The sequence below is a fragment of the Sitodiplosis mosellana genome, unplaced genomic scaffold, assembly GCF_009176505.1.
Source record: "Sitodiplosis mosellana isolate CC-2019 unplaced genomic scaffold, AAFC_SMos_1.0 Smas_scaffold_6165, whole genome shotgun sequence".
NCBI lineage: Eukaryota > Metazoa > Arthropoda > Insecta > Diptera > Cecidomyiidae > Sitodiplosis > Sitodiplosis mosellana.
In genome coordinates this window covers 1,569,558-1,587,468 of record NW_022601406.1, presented here as the reverse complement: position 1 = coordinate 1,587,468, position 17,911 = coordinate 1,569,558, and the positions used below count along the sequence as shown (strand labels likewise).

At 36.9% G+C, this 17,911-nt stretch overlaps 2 protein-coding genes across 2 annotated transcripts in view; both read left to right on the top strand.

Annotated features, from left to right (window-relative positions):
• The first annotated feature begins 45 nt into the window (after positions 1–45).
• LOC129574692 (phosphoinositide 3-kinase regulatory subunit 4) lies at positions 46–7,018 on the top strand. Its single transcript, XM_055457057.1, has 14 exons — positions 46–459; positions 564–915; positions 992–1,143; positions 1,251–1,409; positions 1,656–1,865; positions 2,164–2,488; positions 2,655–2,847; positions 3,010–3,824; positions 4,061–4,451; positions 4,617–4,911; positions 5,302–5,738; positions 5,959–6,137; positions 6,271–6,446; positions 6,618–7,018. Exons 1-14 carry the CDS (start codon positions 362–364, stop codon positions 6,856–6,858), a joined length of 4,023 nt encoding a protein of 1,340 aa, XP_055313032.1. The 5' UTR covers positions 46–361; the 3' UTR covers positions 6,859–7,018.
• A 4,545-nt stretch (positions 7,019–11,563) lies between these two features.
• LOC129574699 (uncharacterized) overlaps positions 11,564–17,911 on the top strand; it is an 11,291-nt gene continuing 4,943 nt past the window's right edge. Inside the window, exon 1 of the mRNA XM_055457068.1 lies at positions 11,564–12,272. Coding sequence (XP_055313043.1) covers positions 12,267–12,272 — 6 coding nt within the window. The 5' untranslated portion in view covers positions 11,564–12,266. The remainder of the gene's footprint in view (positions 12,273–17,911) is intronic.

The following is a 17,911-nucleotide window of genomic DNA, read 5'->3' as shown; positions in this document are numbered from 1 at the left end:
GTGTGCAACCAAAACCAACAATCTTTCTTATCTTCGTCAAAACCAAATCGCACTTAACCACAACCGCAACACTGAGCTGCCTGTCAAAATTGAGCAACTGTACGAATAAGCGACGGAGTGAGTGAACTGTCACATTGAGCGCATATGTCGTCGAAGTAGAAAAGAAAACATCATTGTTTTCATTGGCTCATTTTGTTGCTACAGATGATAAAGCAAACAGTACGCAAAAGAAAGAAGAGAAACAAAAGCTTTTTGCTTGTGACGAAATCGTTTGTTGTTTTGTTTTTTTTTTCGTCGCAAATTGTGTGCCCACTTACAAATTGTGCATAAATAAATTTAGAAAAAAAAACATACAGTCAAAATGGGCAATCACTTGGTTGGAATTGCTCCGTCGCAAATTTATCCCGTCGAACATTATTTGATGGGCTCATTCGAATCAGATTTACAGTATGAGTCAAGGTAATTCAATTTTTTTCCCTTTTCATTTACTGATGCTATGACGATGCACTGAAATATGGGATTGTTTTTGGTGCTGATCTGGTTTTTATTTATTCTGTTTTCAGTATGGGTAGTACGCGATTTTTCAAAGTGGCCAGAGTTCGTTCGGATGAAGGGCTAATTGTGATTAAAGTGTTTGTCAAACATGATCCCAGTTTACCGCTAGAAACGCATGCAGATCGTGTAATGTTTATACAGAAAGCGCTGGCCAATGCAGTGAACTGTTTGCCATTTCAACGTGTTCAGGTGACGGAAAAGGTTGCATTAGTGATGCGAGAATATGTTAAACATAGCCTTTATGATCGAGTTTCAACGAGACCGTTTTTAACATCGTTGGAAAAGAAATGGATTACGTTCCAGGTGCTGTGCGCTTTACATCAATGTCATCGGCAGAAAATTTGCCATGGTGATATTAAGGTGGGTTGAAAATCAATCATAACAGACATGCATATTGCTTGATTCATTCATTTTGAAATATTGGATTTGATTGTAGCTGGAAAATATTTTGATTACATCATGGAATTGGATATTGCTATCGGATTTTGCATCGTTCAAACCAACATATTTACCCGAAGATAATCCAGCTGATTATACATACTTCTTCGACACAAGTCGACGGAGAACATGCTATGTGGCACCAGAAAGGTGAGCATTTCATTCAAGAAGAAAACAATGTCGATGTTTTATACTCAATCGTTGTTGTTGTTGCTGCAAGAGATGCAGAATTCTAAATTGAATTGTTTCTTTTGTAGATTTGTGAAATCATATTCGAATGATGCAAACAATGCCAAAAGTGGCATTCTCATTGGCGGCAGCTCATTACTTTCCGCTTCAATTATGGATGGCATACAAACAAACGATCAAAATAGTACGGCCAATCTTTTACCAGAAATGGACATTTTCTCAGCTGGGTTAGTTCAGTTTAACGGCATTACATGCACAATTTTGAATAGTTTATCACTATTTTTTTACCAGTTTTTACCAGTATCAAAAAGTAAATCATGGTTTTTCTTTGTTTTAGACATTGATTCATTAGAATTGATTTTTGTTAATTTAATTCACTTGTCAATGTTAAAGTGCGGCTTATCGAATTGTATTCGATTTCCTTTTTTTTGTGATTTTCACTTCAATTGATGATTTTGAATGTTCCATTGCAGATGTGCACTTTTGGAATTGTGGGGCGAAGGTACGACACCCTTTGAATTTTCACAATTGCTCGCCTATCGATCGGGTGATTTGGAATTGGTGACCAAACACTTGGACGAATTGGAGAATGAAAACCTGCGAAATTTGATAGCATCAATGATTAGCCGAAATCCAGCCGATCGTAAATCAGCCGAGGTTTACCTAGACGAACAACGTGGAAAGTAAGAAATGGTTTTTGGCACTTTTGGCTTGGATTTTCGTTCATTCGAAGAGAAGATTTTTTTTTTGTTCATTCAAATAGAAGAAATTTTGTTTGTGGATATATTTCATTCACACTAGGAATTTAATGAGAAAAAAATTCTGTTTTTCTTTCGGCGAAAAAGAAGAAGAGAAGAAGCTCCACTGAAAAAACGAAATTTCTCCTATTTTTGTTCTATTTTTACTAAACTTAAATTATGTTTCTACATATAAATGACAAAGAAAATATTAAATACTGTATATGCTTGATCATTCATACAGATTATTCCCCGAGTACTTTTATACATTTTTGCAATCGTATATGCAAATGTTTTCATCGCTGCAAATTCTGCCGCCGGATGATAAAATCATGCGACTGTATTCCGATATCAAGCAGATAATTGATATATTTTTGCCGTCAAATAACGAACAAGAAACCCGAACAATTCCCGATGACGATGGACTCATTTTAATAACAGCTGTGGTTACATCATGCATTCGAGGCTTAAAGTATTGCAAAACGAAATTGCATTGTTTGGAAATTTTGCAACAACTCTCCATGTACACCACATCCGAAACGGTGTTGGATCGAATTCTACCATATATTGTGAGTGTGTTTTTGAGGCTGTATTTTTTCTCTTCAAAATTTGGGTTTTGGGACGTTTTCATATCTCATAACTCTCATGGGATCTTTTGTTTTTGTTGTTGTTGTTGTAGAGATTGTCATGATAATCGTTCCTTAACTCAACATTTCATGTGTATTTCCATTTCAGTTACACCTGTGCAATGACAATGCGGCCCGAGTGCGTGTCAGTGCACTGGATACATTAACGATGTGCATTCGGTTAGTTAAGGATCTTCCACGAAACGATGCCAACATATTCCCTGAATATGTTTTACCATCGATTGCCCCATTGGCCATGGACAATTCGGTTGTGGTGAGAATCGCATATGCCCGAAATGTCGGTAAGTTGAGTGAAATTCGCTGTTTTTTTTCATAATTGAAAAGAAAATTTGATGAAAAATGCAAAATAAAGAACATTTCGATTGAAAATGTTCAAACTCAGTCCATATTCAAACAAACCGAAAACTAATCCGGTTCATTTCAATGCATTCCATTTCCCGCAGCTGACATTGCTGAGACGGCTCTCTATTTTCTCGATCAAACACAATTGAATGCAACCCAAGAGCTTCCAACCATCCGATACGAAACCGAGTTAAGTGCTTTACATGAAATGCTTCATCAGACGGTGTCACATTTGCTGACTGATGCGCAGCCAATCGTCAAGCAAACGGTCATCGAGTGTGGCATAACAAAATTATGCGTGTTTTTTGGCCGACAAAAAGCAAACGATCTAATTCTATCGCATATGATTACATTTCTAAATGACAAAGAGGATAAAAGTTTGCGCGGATCATTTTTCGATTGTATTGTGGGTGTTGCAACATTTGTTGGCTGGCAATGTTCGGACATTCTGCTTCCGTTGTTACAACAAGGCCTAACCGATTCAGAGGAGTTTGTTATTGCCAAAGCCATTCGAGCAACAACGGCATTGACTGGACTGGGTTTAATCCAAAAGCCAGCATTGTCCGAATTCATTACTGAATGTGCCTGTTATTTGAACCATCCGAATTTATGGATTCGTCATGAAGTATGCGGCCTAATATCGAGTGCGGCAAAGATTTTCGGAGCCATCGATGTGCAATGCAAAATAATGCCAGCCATTATTAATCACCTAAAGTGTCCGTTGATTCAAGTTGAAAAGCCAGAGATTCTAATGGATTGCCTGCAGCCAGCTATTCCACGCAATATTTACGACAGTGTCGTTCGATTCACCGAATTGGAATTATTCTTCACACTGCTGGAGGAACGGAAAAAGGCACGCGATAGCACCATTGACTCACTACCACAGCAATGTGAAATGACTTCACCTGTGAGAAATGTAAGTGTTTAAGCGTGAAATTTTTTATCAACTACCGATTTAAACCGAAATTCGATTTAAACTATTTTTACAAATTTTTTTCGGTTATGATTACACATTTTGGTATAAAACGATACATTTTTCGAAAGTTTTGATTAGAAAAAAAACATTGACAATTATGAAAAATTTGAATTTCTCTTGAATACTATCTCCATTAAAATGACATTAATAAAACACTTTCCAATTGAATGTTTCAGTTCTTCCGGCGAATTTCATGCGAAGGTCTAACGGACACAGTTGAAAAGCAAATTTTATCGATGAAATCATCGATATTGAAATTGAACAAATACCTCAAAAAGGTTCCTACTGACAAATACTCAACAAATGGGAAAATTTTCATCGATTCCAAATTGGAAATTGGAAAAGAGCTGGTTTTGGCCGACACCAAGAAACAATTGATAACCAATCGAAAATCGGATGCCGACAATCCTAACTTGGATTGGCCGCGTATGTATTCACATTCCGATAAATCGACGTCACCATTGAGTGATTATCATTCACCTGGTGTGAGCTCAAGTTCCCATTACAATGACACACCATCAACGTCGCTGGTTGAATACAGCATGCCGGAGAAGAATTTCATTCAAGGTAAATTCGCTTTCTTTGAACATTTTGTTTCTTTTTTTTTCATTTTGCATTTGTCTTCGGAAGAATTTTTCATTTTCTACCAATTTTACTTAGTTTTACTATTTTTGATATTTTTTGATATTTAATCATTTATTTTTTTCAAATTTTATTTTCCCAACCAAACAGAACGAAATTCCGACTGTCGAAATGAGTTGCATATGTTGCATAACAAGCTGAAAAGCCAGTATGTGCTATTGAATGCAAACAGTGATTCGAATGCGGCAATAAAACGAGCATCGATGATACCGGCTGGTCACAGTATAAAGGGTACGCTAATTGCTCATCTTCACGAACACAAATCATCGGTAACAAAACTGACAGCGCTCAGTTCCAGTTCATCACTTTTCGCGAGCGCTAGCACGGACGGAACCGTACGCTTATTTGACTGCAATAAATTAAACGGTCATCAGAGCATCAACAAGTATGTAACGATCATTAAAAATACGTATGTTTTTCTTCGTTATTTTGTTTTTAACGAGCAAAGAGAATGAACATGAATTATTCAGTTCAAAGGAGCAACAATTGGCTTTTAATGCAAAACACGTTTAACGAATACTACTTTTTTCTTGTGAAATCAGCCAACTGAAAGTTGCTTTCAAATGTCGAAATAATACATCCGTCAGAATGTGTATGTATATCGAAAATTTGATACGTTCATTTGTGAATTTTCCAATGAAAAATGTTGGTTTTGATTTCAATATATGGACTTTTATGTATAACGAGGAGAACCCAAGACATCGAAGAATTACACAAAACACAAACCATTTGAGAATAACGAATTATCTAATAACACTCCTTTCCCCAAATTTAGATCGCGTCAAATGTATTCGGCCAACGTTCCAATTTATTCAATTGCGGCCTGTGATTCGGGACAATCGTTAGCGGTTGCCGGCAACGATGGATCCCTTCTCTTATTGCAGATCGATCCAAATTCATCGAAAATGGCGTTGCAGCAAGCGCGGCACTTGGTACAAAATGCCGGCGGCTACAATGGATACGACGATGGGCCAATTGTTGATATGCATCCACTAGATCCAGACTCGCAGAGCGTTATTATTTATGCAACATTGTACGGTGCAATCATTTGCTGGGATTTACGGATGCCAACCAATGCATGGCGACTGAATAGTGATCTCAAGCAAGGTGTTATCACGACATTTTGTATTGATTCGAATGTTTCATGGCTGGCAACCGGTACAAGTCATGGCAATCACATTTGCTGGGATCTTCGATTCAAATTACCAATAGGTAAGAATGCATTTCTAATGGATTTTTCATTGAAAGAAGGACGCAAATGAATGATGCCTTACAATATAAATGCGTTGTTCAATTCCTTCCAGTAGCGACTTGTCGGTGTTTTTTGGATATTTTCGACAAAGAATAAAGTTGAAACTTTGGAAAATGCTCAAAAATTCATTTGAAAAAAATTCAATTGAAAAAGAAAACTAAAAATCTCCCATCTCCATAGCCAAAATCCAACATCCATCCGCAACACGAATTCGAAAAATAATTCCACATCCAACGGAATCATCGTGGTTAATATCAACGTCACATGGAAACAACGAGGTCTCAGTGTGGAACATTGAAACGAGCCATCGGCAGGCTGCTCTTTGGGCCAGCAGTGCGCCACCCCTGTCCAAAGAATCGGTAATAAAAAATTACATTCTTCTTCTTTTCCTTAATTTAGGTCAGATATGAGCCACTTTTTTTTTAAATATAAAAATGTAGCTCTTTCTCAAACAAAACACATTAATAATTCCCATCACCAAAATGCAAACAGAAAAATACGTCAAGTGTCTGCGGTGTAGTGTCGTGCATTGTCGACCGATCGCCGGTACTATTCACGGGAAGCTCGGACCAACGCATACGATACTGGGACTTGAGCACAAGAGCCAATTGTTCAATGATTTCGCCTGCCAGCCGTGACTACGCCAGTGGTTCGAATTTCTCCTATGAGTAAGTCATTATATATTCTCTTTGTCTCTTTTTCTATCTCTTGCATCTCTGTGTTGTTGCATGATGCAATTTCCATGGTAATTTAATTAATTCACAAAACCATATTTCTGCTCTATAAACATTACTTGCACGCGCAACCACACACACACACACACACTCACACACACACAGCTCGCGACTCATCGATGGAACGCGTGTTATCTATGAGGTACAAACGCAGAATAAATCGCATGCAATTGCATCTGGATTGACAAACACACTGAAATCAGATGACTATTCGCCACGATCGGGCCCCGAAATGCCGCTACCATGCCACAACAATGTCGTAACGGATTTACTAATGTGCAGAACACAAAAATACCCCGTGCTTATATCGAGCAGCCGAGACGGTGTGATCAAACTCTGGAAATGAAGAGAGAGAAACCACAACAGCAACAGCAACAGCAACAAACACACAAACAAAAAGTTTATTTAAATGTTATGTTCACATTTTGAATGCATATCGACGAAGAAAAAAAAATGAGAGAAAACTAAAGAAAAAGAAAAACCAGATTAAAAGACAGAAAGAAAAATCATTGTTGTTTTGCATTTTATGGTAATTTTCTAAACGTGCCCATATTTTCTTTAGGTTGAATTTTTTTTTCTCCTTTCCTCTTCGATTGCGACAACATTTTTTCCGGTTACGATGGGGTCAACGGGTGTTCGTCGCAGTTCAATGTTTCGTCATCGTAGTCAGGCCATCACGAGGAATGCTATTAAATGGAGAGGCAAGGCCGTGAAAATAATCCACGATCGCATAAAGAAATTCACATTTGTCTTTTGTGGCGCTAGACTTCATCAGAAAAGAAAAAAAATGTGTACGCCTATTGCGATTGAATATTTAAACGCATTATCAAATCCGAGAGAGAAGAAGAAAAAAACCATATATTGCGACGATTTCACGCGCATTTCACGATCTACGAAAGTTTTTCAAGAAAAAAACATTTTGAAAGTCTCGGTTTCATGTAAGAGAGAAAAAATAAACAAATGCATTCGAAATGCGACTTGCAATTATGATGCGTTAAATCTATTTGTGTTCGATGTTGAAAACATTGTGCGTTTTACCATGCTGATTGGATGGCCGTTTGTGCCAAGTGCACTGCTGCATACACACATGGGTTTGTCGCTGTTTCTCTCTTTTGCGAACTGATTTAACTAACAATCATGCGTTATTTCTTCTGCCGAAGTTTAAGAAGAAGAAGAAGAAGAAGAAGAAGAAGAAAACAAACCTGTGCATAATAATAATAACATAATTCAGTTCCGAGCAAGTGAAAATTTTACTCGGCACAACTCTAATCAGCACTCAATCGAAGAGGGAGGGAATCCATATCAGGTTACGTTTTTTTACATGCCACAAATAAAAAAATGACGAACAAAAACAATGATAGAAACAATGATTGATATTTGCATCGACAAGAAACGCGTTCCCATTTCAGCAATTGATCACAAAATTCCAGTGAGCACCGCGCGTAATACCAATATTTTCCTATTACCAGCATAATGTGTGAGCATTAAAACCAACATATGTTTGTTACTGCCTAAGGTCGGCTGCAGTTATTCAATTTTGAGTTCAAGAGTATATTTTTCCAGCCGATTACACTTCTCTCTCCCTATGTGTTGGTCTCTCTCTTTCTCTCTCTCTCTATCTCTCTCTCTCTCTCTCTCTCTCTCTCTCTTGCAGTCATTTTTTCTATGGTGATAAAAAACAAATTGCTATAACAAATAGAGAGTAAACCACATCAATAATACACATATATATTTCTCGTGTAAGAGGTAGAGAAAAGCGAAGTAATGAGTCGCAGAAAGGAATGAAAAAATGCCGTCCGCTTTCGGCTAGCCATTTTCATATGTGATATATAAGTTTATGTCTGTAATCACTATGTTCACTTTGTTCCTGATTTATTTTTTTACGATTTGATAACAAAGGTGATTCAAACACACACACTCACCATACATGCATACGAACATCCAATTGTGGCCACTTCGAAACCGTTCAATACATTCATTACATCAAAGTGTAATAGGTTGATAACAGGTTGCGGGTCGACAAACTGTTCAATTCATGACATTCATATTGTGCAGAAGGAAAAACTAACAATCCAAGTATATGCCATTGAAGCACTGAGATCGGAAATGTGATACGCAATTGAAGAACAAAAAATCGATTCATCATTTTTACCCATGAGTACATCGAAGCCGATCGAAGCTTTAAGATACATGCATCATGCGAAGAGACTGTCTGAAAATGTGACTTCAACCAAATCTAGGTGAATGAAATTTCATGGAAATATCCAATTCACGTTGCATCAAATCGATCTGCGAACAAGTTTGTGAATGAGACCAACCAAATTGTCAAAAAATTCGGGTTTTCATTGGAAATATAAAGGAATTCGGATTTTCGATTTACTAAAAAGACTCATAATGTGGAATCAATGTTCTGCTGTACCATTTTAAGCCATTCGTTCATTCATTTCAAGCCATTTTTTTCTTATTTTTCGAGTCATTTTTCATAATACCCGATTTTTCTATTTATCATTTGAATGCTGATCATCTGTCTACCTGGCGAAATATCATCAATTTCTGATTTAATTAAACGATAGTACGGTTTAGTGTTACAAATACAGTGTTAGCGTATCATTTCAGTTTGAGAATACAGAGTTTTATGTCCCAGTCAAATTCAGGTTCGGTTTCATGGTGAGAAAATCATTTTCTCTTGAATTTCAAAACACTGCATTCAACGCAAACGTGAATTTTTCGCTATTCATGGAAGAAAAATCTGTCACATTTGCATTCTCATTGATTCAATGCGCGGTGTTTGGATTGAGACGTAGAGCAAGAAAGAGAGAGAATTGGAAATAATCATCTTTCTCAAATCGCATGGTGATTTGCCATTGCTTTCACATTTTCCAATCGTCTCTTATGTGTCGGTGCAAATGATAGTAGAAAAAGATGACAGTGAAAGAAAAGAAGTAAGCAGCGAACCAGATGAAAGAGTAAAATCAAGGCAAATCCAGCAAAAAAGACAGGAAAAAAATGTAGACTAAAATGATAGGGAAAAATATAAAATCATAATCGAAGCATACATGAATATATATTAATGGTTTATGCAATTAATAAATTATAGACATATATAATCGATATGTACACACGAAAAAAACAGGGTTATTTTCGGTTGGACGTAAAATTGAAGATGGTAATTTTGTTCGTTATTCGATCGGTATTTTTTTTTCGTCGTCAGATTAGTAGTCAAATGAAACTATTGTCAAATGAGTTTTATTGGCGGGTGATTAAAAGATTTCAGATTGTTGAAATTAACCGAAATAAAATAATGTCTTCACTAAAATTCATTATCAATGTTAAACATCTGAAAGATAATTGCTGCATTGTTTACCATCGTGTTGCATATTAAAACCATACACTTTTGTTCGTATCGAATCATAAGTAAGTTAATAGTTGCATGTGCACGTTTTTCTGCTACTCCATTTTCTTCATGAAAAATAAATAAATTTGCAAAGCCTTATACAACGGAACGAAATTAGTTTACCTAAATTACTTCGTGTATGATTTGATAAATTCATTTTAAACACACACACACACACAGTGAGAAAATTACCAACGGAATTAACTCATCAATTGTGAATGCTGTAATACGTGACAAGTACGCGTTACGTACGGCAATCTTTTTTTTATATTTTTTTTTCCTTTCTCTCTTTCTTTTTCTTCTTCTTCTGTTGTGTACATCTGATTTGTATCATCTTCCATTAAGACAGAATATCGTTCAAAGTGCCTGATTTATTAAATGACACGTGAGTAACTTTTGATTTCATTTTGTGGCGACAACTTTAGAATTTCATTTGCTTAATCGCCGTTTGTTTCATCTGTTCGACGGACGAGATTGTATACGCAATATACAAATGATGGCACGTTCAACAACAGAAGAAAACCATCATCATCATTCGGTCCGAAAACCTGCTCACGTGGTGCCAATGTATTTAGTAATGTTGTGTTGCGATTTTGGTCGATATAACAGCTTTTGCATCAAGTCTCTCTCTCTCTCTCTCTCTTCCTCTCAATACTAATGCAATTCCCATTTTGTTGCTTCTTATTCGTTCTTTCGTTTTTGGTCTCACTTTTAACGACTTTTAGCCTATGCAATTTATGCTGCTGCTGCTGCGCTGCTGTCGACCAAAACATGTGTCTGCAATGTGCACGCTTTGTTGTCAGCCACAACAAATGTGCAACTGGTGTTTACTTGCTACTCTTATTTTTCGTTCAATCATCAGTACAAATGTTGTAGTTTTTTTCATTCGCTCTGAATGTGCATACGGCAGCCCCGGTATTACCGCTATAAATTTCTGCTAAAATACATCATCGGACGTATAATCATAGGCTCCAAAGTGTTTTTTTTTCTATGTTGATCTTTTGCTGCTCTTGCGTCGCGTCAAAACACAATACATACATAGAAATTGCTCTTCAATTTCACGTTCGTTTCCGATTTGGCAATGTTTGCCGCATTTGTAATATCCCCCAAGAGTCTTCGGTCCGTGTAAACGGCTGGTTTGTTCGCGGAGTATTGGCTGGTGAGAGTGTGTGAAAATGAAAGAGAAACCAAAAGCAGTTTACTCGCTGCGGCACCAGCAGCACACAGCGAATTGCAAGAAAGGAAAGAGTTAGAGAGAGTGCTCTGCTATCGAAAAGATCAGTGTCTTATGCTCAGTTATACACTGGATTTTTCTTCCAATACGTACGGTAACATCAGCTCAGCTTTGGATATAAACACACGGAGCCAATGTAAATATAAAAGTCAAAAATAAAAGTTGAATGAAAGAAATGGGAAAAAAGCACAACAAAATCAGATAATAAGAGAAGTTAAAAAGCGACTAAATTTGTCTTCGGTGTGTATGGCGCGCGAGCGCATGGCTCTCTCTCTATCTCGCGTGCGCGTTTGGCCTCTACTATGTATGCTTGTATGTGTGTGTGTGTTTGTGTTTGTGTGGCTGCTTCCACCCGAAGTATGTCATCTCTCTGGTTATTTTGGTTTCGAAGCAAACCGCGCGATGGAAAAATCATAGTGAAAGCGAATGACTTGGTGCGTGGATTTCGAACGGTCGATCATACATCGTTTCACAGCCACAACACTGTGATTCAGTCTGATTTTATGCGTCAAGCATTGCAAATTCAACATCTCTCTGTCTCTCATTCAGAGAGCCATACACATACACCCCGACACGAACACACATCGTACGCAAAGTCAATTTTTCCGCCTAGTTGAATTTTTCGGGTATGTGACAAGGCAGCCACCGTTACACGTGCATAATCATTAAACGACAACCGTGCACAGCGAAACGATAGTCGAAGAGATCTCTCTCATATATTCAGATTATTTTGATACACATCGAAGTAAAATATATTGCGTTTTCGAAACCGAAAACCATACTACAAACGGCAACTATATTTTATGGAATTCGATCCATCGTGCAATTTTCAGTTGTTATTATTTATTTTTGGTGTTATTGATTCATTTATCAAATAAAAACAACTTCATAGAATGATGATGATTGTGTGATGTGATACATTGAAAATTTCTGCAAAAGAAACAATAAAAAAAAAGTCCATCGAATTTTGATTGTGAAGGAGAAAAAAAAAAGAAGTGAAAAAAATTTGGACTTTTCGGTGAATCAAAGTGAAACCAGGAACTAACAGTATTTGTGACGAATTCGTTTGGCAAACGCATTTTTCAGTTGGTAAATTAGTGACCGGTATTACGTGCGATTGTACACAATGGCTGTAAGTAATTCAAATTTTTTCTTCAGTCTCGTTGATAAGTTTATCACAGCAAAAATCCATTCGCACCGCATACAACAAACAAAAACAACAATCGGGATATGATTGAATGGGTACATATAAAACGTAATCGCATAATTGGGAAACCGACGAAACACGAATTAAAACACACACATATCTCACAACGGTTGCCTAACATCAAGATGTGAACCGTATTTCTTTCTTTCGTTCGTTCGTCTTTTTTTCTTTCTTCATTTGTAGATTACTTTCTCCATATGCTCACAACGAATCGAGCATTTCGCTATTTAAATATGCGCCAAATGTGGCTGTTTACGTTTGTTTATATTTCATTATTATTCAAACCGCACCAAAGGCGGAAAGAAAGAAAAAGAAGAAAATAAAACCCAGATGAATAGTTGAAATATGCAGTTTGAAGCATTTGAATAATGGTGTTGATAGTACGCGCGTTCACCTTCGATTTTGGTAGCGAATGTGCTCACTCCAGAATTTCACACTATATCCGAACAAATGGAGATGTTTATGTTATTGCTCATTCATTCATTCATATTGTTTATTATTTGCAAACAATCACAATTATTGCGTGAGTGTATCTGTCATGAGTCTCGATTTGGTCACTGGCTGAGTGAATAGAGGGACACCGATTTCTTATTCAATAATTAATAGATACCTTTTCTCATTATTATAATGAATCTTTGAACGAAAACCAAAAAAAAGACAACACAAAATAAATATTTACACCGATTTTATTCAGATATGCAAGAATTCATGAACGCTATCGATTGTGTCCGGATGAGCGCGAAGCTTGCACGTTGCGATGCATCGCATCATGTCACATACACATTGCTTTGAAAGAAAGCGAAACCGCTCTGCTGCGAAAACAAAAGCGAGCAAATTGGTTTTACAAATGGGCAAACTTGTATTCAATTTAGCCAGCCAATGATTGACGACTATCACATGCAAAATTGACCCCATCCATTGCCCGTGACTGTTAAGTGAATACGAGCATTCTGCTTCTTTTTTTTTATATTGGAAATGAACCGTTACTTTTTTTCTTCTTTATTTTACATCTGTTTTTTTCCCTTTGGTCGGTGCGTATTCTGCTTTTGGACAATCGTTGAATGTCTGTTAACGATGATTTTTCGTTCGTCAAGCTATCGGCATGATGAGAGAGTGCGTACATCATAATTGCCGTGTAATCGGAAATTTCTCTTGGGAAAACCCCCGCACAAGAAACAATAATCTTTTGATCAATCGTTAATTGGACATCCTCTGTGTTTTTGGACAATTGATACGATGGGTTGATTGAAGAAATCAAAATCTGGTTAAGAAGAAAAAAATCAATTTAGTTTTTGGTTCGAAAAATTGATTCGTAAAATTTGACTCGGAAAAAAAAGCTGATTCGAAAATTTAAAAAAATTGATTTGAAACATTGATGCCGTCTGAGCCGAAAAGTTGAAAAAAAAAAATCGAGTCGAAAAAAAAACGCATCACGTCCCATTGCTTCGAAAAACTAAAGCAAAAAATAAATTATGGAAATCCCGAATCTATTGAAAAAAAAGTGACCAAAATTCATTCAATGGCAACCTCGGCATTTGTTTGTTAGCCAAACGAAGTCTCAACCGTAGTTCAACATAAAAGCTATAATGAACTTAATAATAGTAGCACGAAAATATTGTTTGCCATGTTTGGCCAGCGCGGTATGTCATCAAACACACTATTGCATCTTAAGTCAAATAAGCTCAGTCTTCTAATAATTTGACGTGTGTTCATTAACTATACAATTGACTCAATCGTTTGAATCAAGTACGCTGTTGAACTGTGTCGCTGGCGCACGCAACGGCAATCATCATGTTCACACACAAAAGGTGGACAATAATAGCAAAAGTGAGTAACGAAAATGTCAAAGCGACAAGTTAATTTCGTACTTGAACGAAATAAAAGCGCTCTATGGCGCACCTACTGCACTTTCATTACGAGAAAAATTACGAACCAACCAACGACAACAAACCGGCCACATCAGAAAAATGCAATGATTCAATTAAAAAATTTCAGCATCAGAAAAAAGAGTGACACAGTGCGCCAAACTGACGAAAAGTGTAAACGTGCAAATCAGGTCCTTAACACCGATTAGTAATTCGGTTGCGACTGCATTTCAGCGAATTCGTTCGCAGTCGCACACGTTTATTGTATCACTCGAATGCATAACTTGACTTAACAAAATCTTGTTTCTACGGCTGCAACAGCTACGGCTTTATTCTACCCAATCGATGCATAAAGTAGATCGTAGAATTAATCACCGAGCGTTTAAATCGCTTTAAATGCTTCTGCGTTGTTTTTTTATTCGTCCAAAAAATATGTATTCAAATATGAAATCGTATCGTATTGAATAATTTTTAATCTGGTTCATGCACTCGAGCGGACCCGGTTTCTTGGGAATGAACGAACGAGTGAGAAAAAAACCACGCGCCATCGTATGGAAACGAAGAAAAAAAAGACATAAAACTGGAAAACATACAGCACCTTAACATAGATGCCAAAGAAAACGAAAAAAACACTCTTTTTTTTTTAAATATTCGAAAGCCATTCACTTATATATAGTTTCGCTTTCAATTTTTTTCCCCTTTAAATCGGTGCGTTACAGCGAAGTCGAAACATTTGACGTATTTTTTGTTGTTGTTGTCGTAGCTAGAGAAGTCGGTATCGTATTTCGTCTCAATTTTTGCTTTGACACACCGTTCGTAACAAACGATCAACGAATATATTCGTGCAATGCTGCATCAATAGGCCGTCGTTGTTGTCGTCGTCGTCGTCATCAACGTATAATATATTTAATTACTCCTTCAATGGTCTTGTTTTAAGGCCATATCTCTCTGTCTTTCGGTTTTTTCTTAATGCACCCACTTTTTTTTTAATTAAACACCAATGTATTACTACTATAATACTGTCCGGCCGGCACTGCGCCATCGTTGCTGCTGCCATTTCGGTTTTTATCGGACGTCGTCTTTTTTCCAGCACAACAAACTAGTCTACATTCACTTTAACCGCGCGCACACCGTGTTCTTGGTAGTTTTTAAGCTCTTTTGGAAACCAGAGCAGAAATGACAGTTTCATTACTTCGGGCGAGTATCATATGGTGTGTGTTGGCGCGCATTCGTTCTGATTGATCGACACACAGGATTTTCGTTCGCAATGGTGATATGTGATCGATTGTACGTGTAAGCGCGACAGCTGTTTATCGCCCGAACGAAATGAAACATATGATCATGAGATGGATGCAAAAAAAAAATCCATCGTCATGAGATATGAGATAAAAACTGCACGTAAAAAAGTCTGCAAATAAAAACTACACTTGAAAGAGTCATGAGATTAAATTAGCTCCAATCAACTAAATGGCAAATTAACGCAAACACCTGAGAAAAATTCAACCGATAATTGAATTGAATGGAACAACGATTTATAAATTCAATTGAGATGTCAGAGGAGATGAAAAAACACACGCAAAATCGTCCCACAATCAAATACTTATTTTATCGATCTGTTTTCCATTCGGGGAGCGGTGTGAATCGAAATTATATTTTTTCCATGAATTTTCATATGTTTTTTTTTCTTCGGACGTTAAAAGTCAACTTTCAATCATTTTTTTAGCACGAATCCAACCAAAAACAGAAGAAAACAAGAGATTTCAGTTATTTATTCTACTTTGTTGCTTCACAACAAACTACTTTTTTTGCGCACTACATGAAATGTATTTCATCTAAGTAATTTTGCAGTAATATATCATTAACACTATGACTGTTCTTCATATTTGCAACATATTACTGTTCTTGGGGGACTCCAGGGCCCCCAAGATATTTCATATGAAATCTGGACTGTGATAAGAGATAACAAATTAGTGTCTGAAGCAAAGTTGTAATACTCAAAGTTTGCTATAATTTTGGTGCAACAAATATTGCTTATCTCTTATCAGTTCCGCGAAAAACGCGAAAAAACGCGAAAATCGCAAAATTTTCCGACATCGTTTTAGTGAAGCTGATAAGAAGTAAGAGACTTGCCTCTTCGACAGAAATGTAGAGCAGGTTGAATACTACAACTTTGCCACAGACACCAAGTCGTTATCTCTTATCAGTTATGCGAAAAAATGATAAGAAAAAATTCGCGGTTTTCGCGGTTTCCGCGTAACTGATAAGAGATAACGACTTGATGTCTATAGCGAAGTTGTTGTACTCAAGCTGCTCTACAACTTTGCCGAAAACCATCTGGTTATCTCTTATCAGTTTCGCGGAATACGCGAGAAACCGCTGAAAACCGCGAAAAAACGCGTTTTTTTCTTATCATTTTTCACGGAACTGATAAGAGATAACGAGATGGTGTCTATCGCAAAGTTATAGCTCTGGTCGAGTACTATGATTTGCCACAGACCTTAAGTCGTTATCTCGTATCAGTTACGCGAAAAAATGATAAGAAAACATTCGCGTTTTTCACGGTTTTCTGCGGTTTCTCGCGTATTCCTCGAAACTGATAAGAGATAACGAGATGGTGTCTTTACCAAAGTTGTAAAGCAGCTTAAGTGCTACAACTTCGCTATACACTCCAAGTCGTTATCTCTTATCAGTTACGCGAAAAGCCGCGAAAACCGTGAAAAACGCGAATTTTTTCTTATCATTTTTTCGCGTAACTGATAAGAGATAACGACTTGATGTCGTAGTGAAGTTGTAGTACTTGACCAGAACTACAACTTTGCCATAGACACTATTTCGCTATCTCTTATCAGTTTTGCGGAATACGCGAAAAACCGCAGAAAACCGTGAAAAACGCGATTTTTTTCTTATCATTTTTTCGCGTAACTGATAAGAGATAACGACTTGATGTCGTAATAAAGTTGTAGTACTCGACCAGAGCTACAACTTTGCCATAGACACCACCTCGTTATCTTTTATCAGTTCCTTGAAAAGTGAGAAACTATGAATTCGCGTTTTTCACGTTTTCGCGGCTTTTCGCGTAACTGATAAGAGATAACGACTTGATGTCTACGGCGAAGTTGTAGAGCAGCTTGAGTACTACAACTTCGTCATAGACACCAAGTCGATATCTCTTATCATAGTCCAGCTATAATATAAAATAGCCATGGGGCCCTGTGGTCCCCCAAGAACAACAGCGTAACATGTTTTGCGGCAGGCTGTATTTTACACATACTCACACATATGCATATGTTTTTTTTTTCATTCGTGTAGAGAAATGTTCAATCTATACAATGAGACTTAACTCCGGTTGGTTTATACACTGTTTAGTACTTTTATTCAACTTTAAAGTTCGCTGGGGGCCCTGGGTGCCCCAAGAACAATCATAGTGTTAAAAGGCGTCCCTTTTAATAATGTTATGGATTAAAAACATAATACGAAGGATATATATTTGCAACAAAGTTGATACAGAAAAAAGATTTTCTCAGTTATCTCAAAAATGAATTGCAAGATCTTGGTTTGATTTCTTTTTTGAAAGATACTACCACTGTTTTAAATTAAATAGATAATATGACCATAGAATCTAAATTAACTTTCATTATGCTCAAGACTCGGAGAATACTATACAAAAGAAGGAAAAAGTAATGTAAATTTTAAACAACA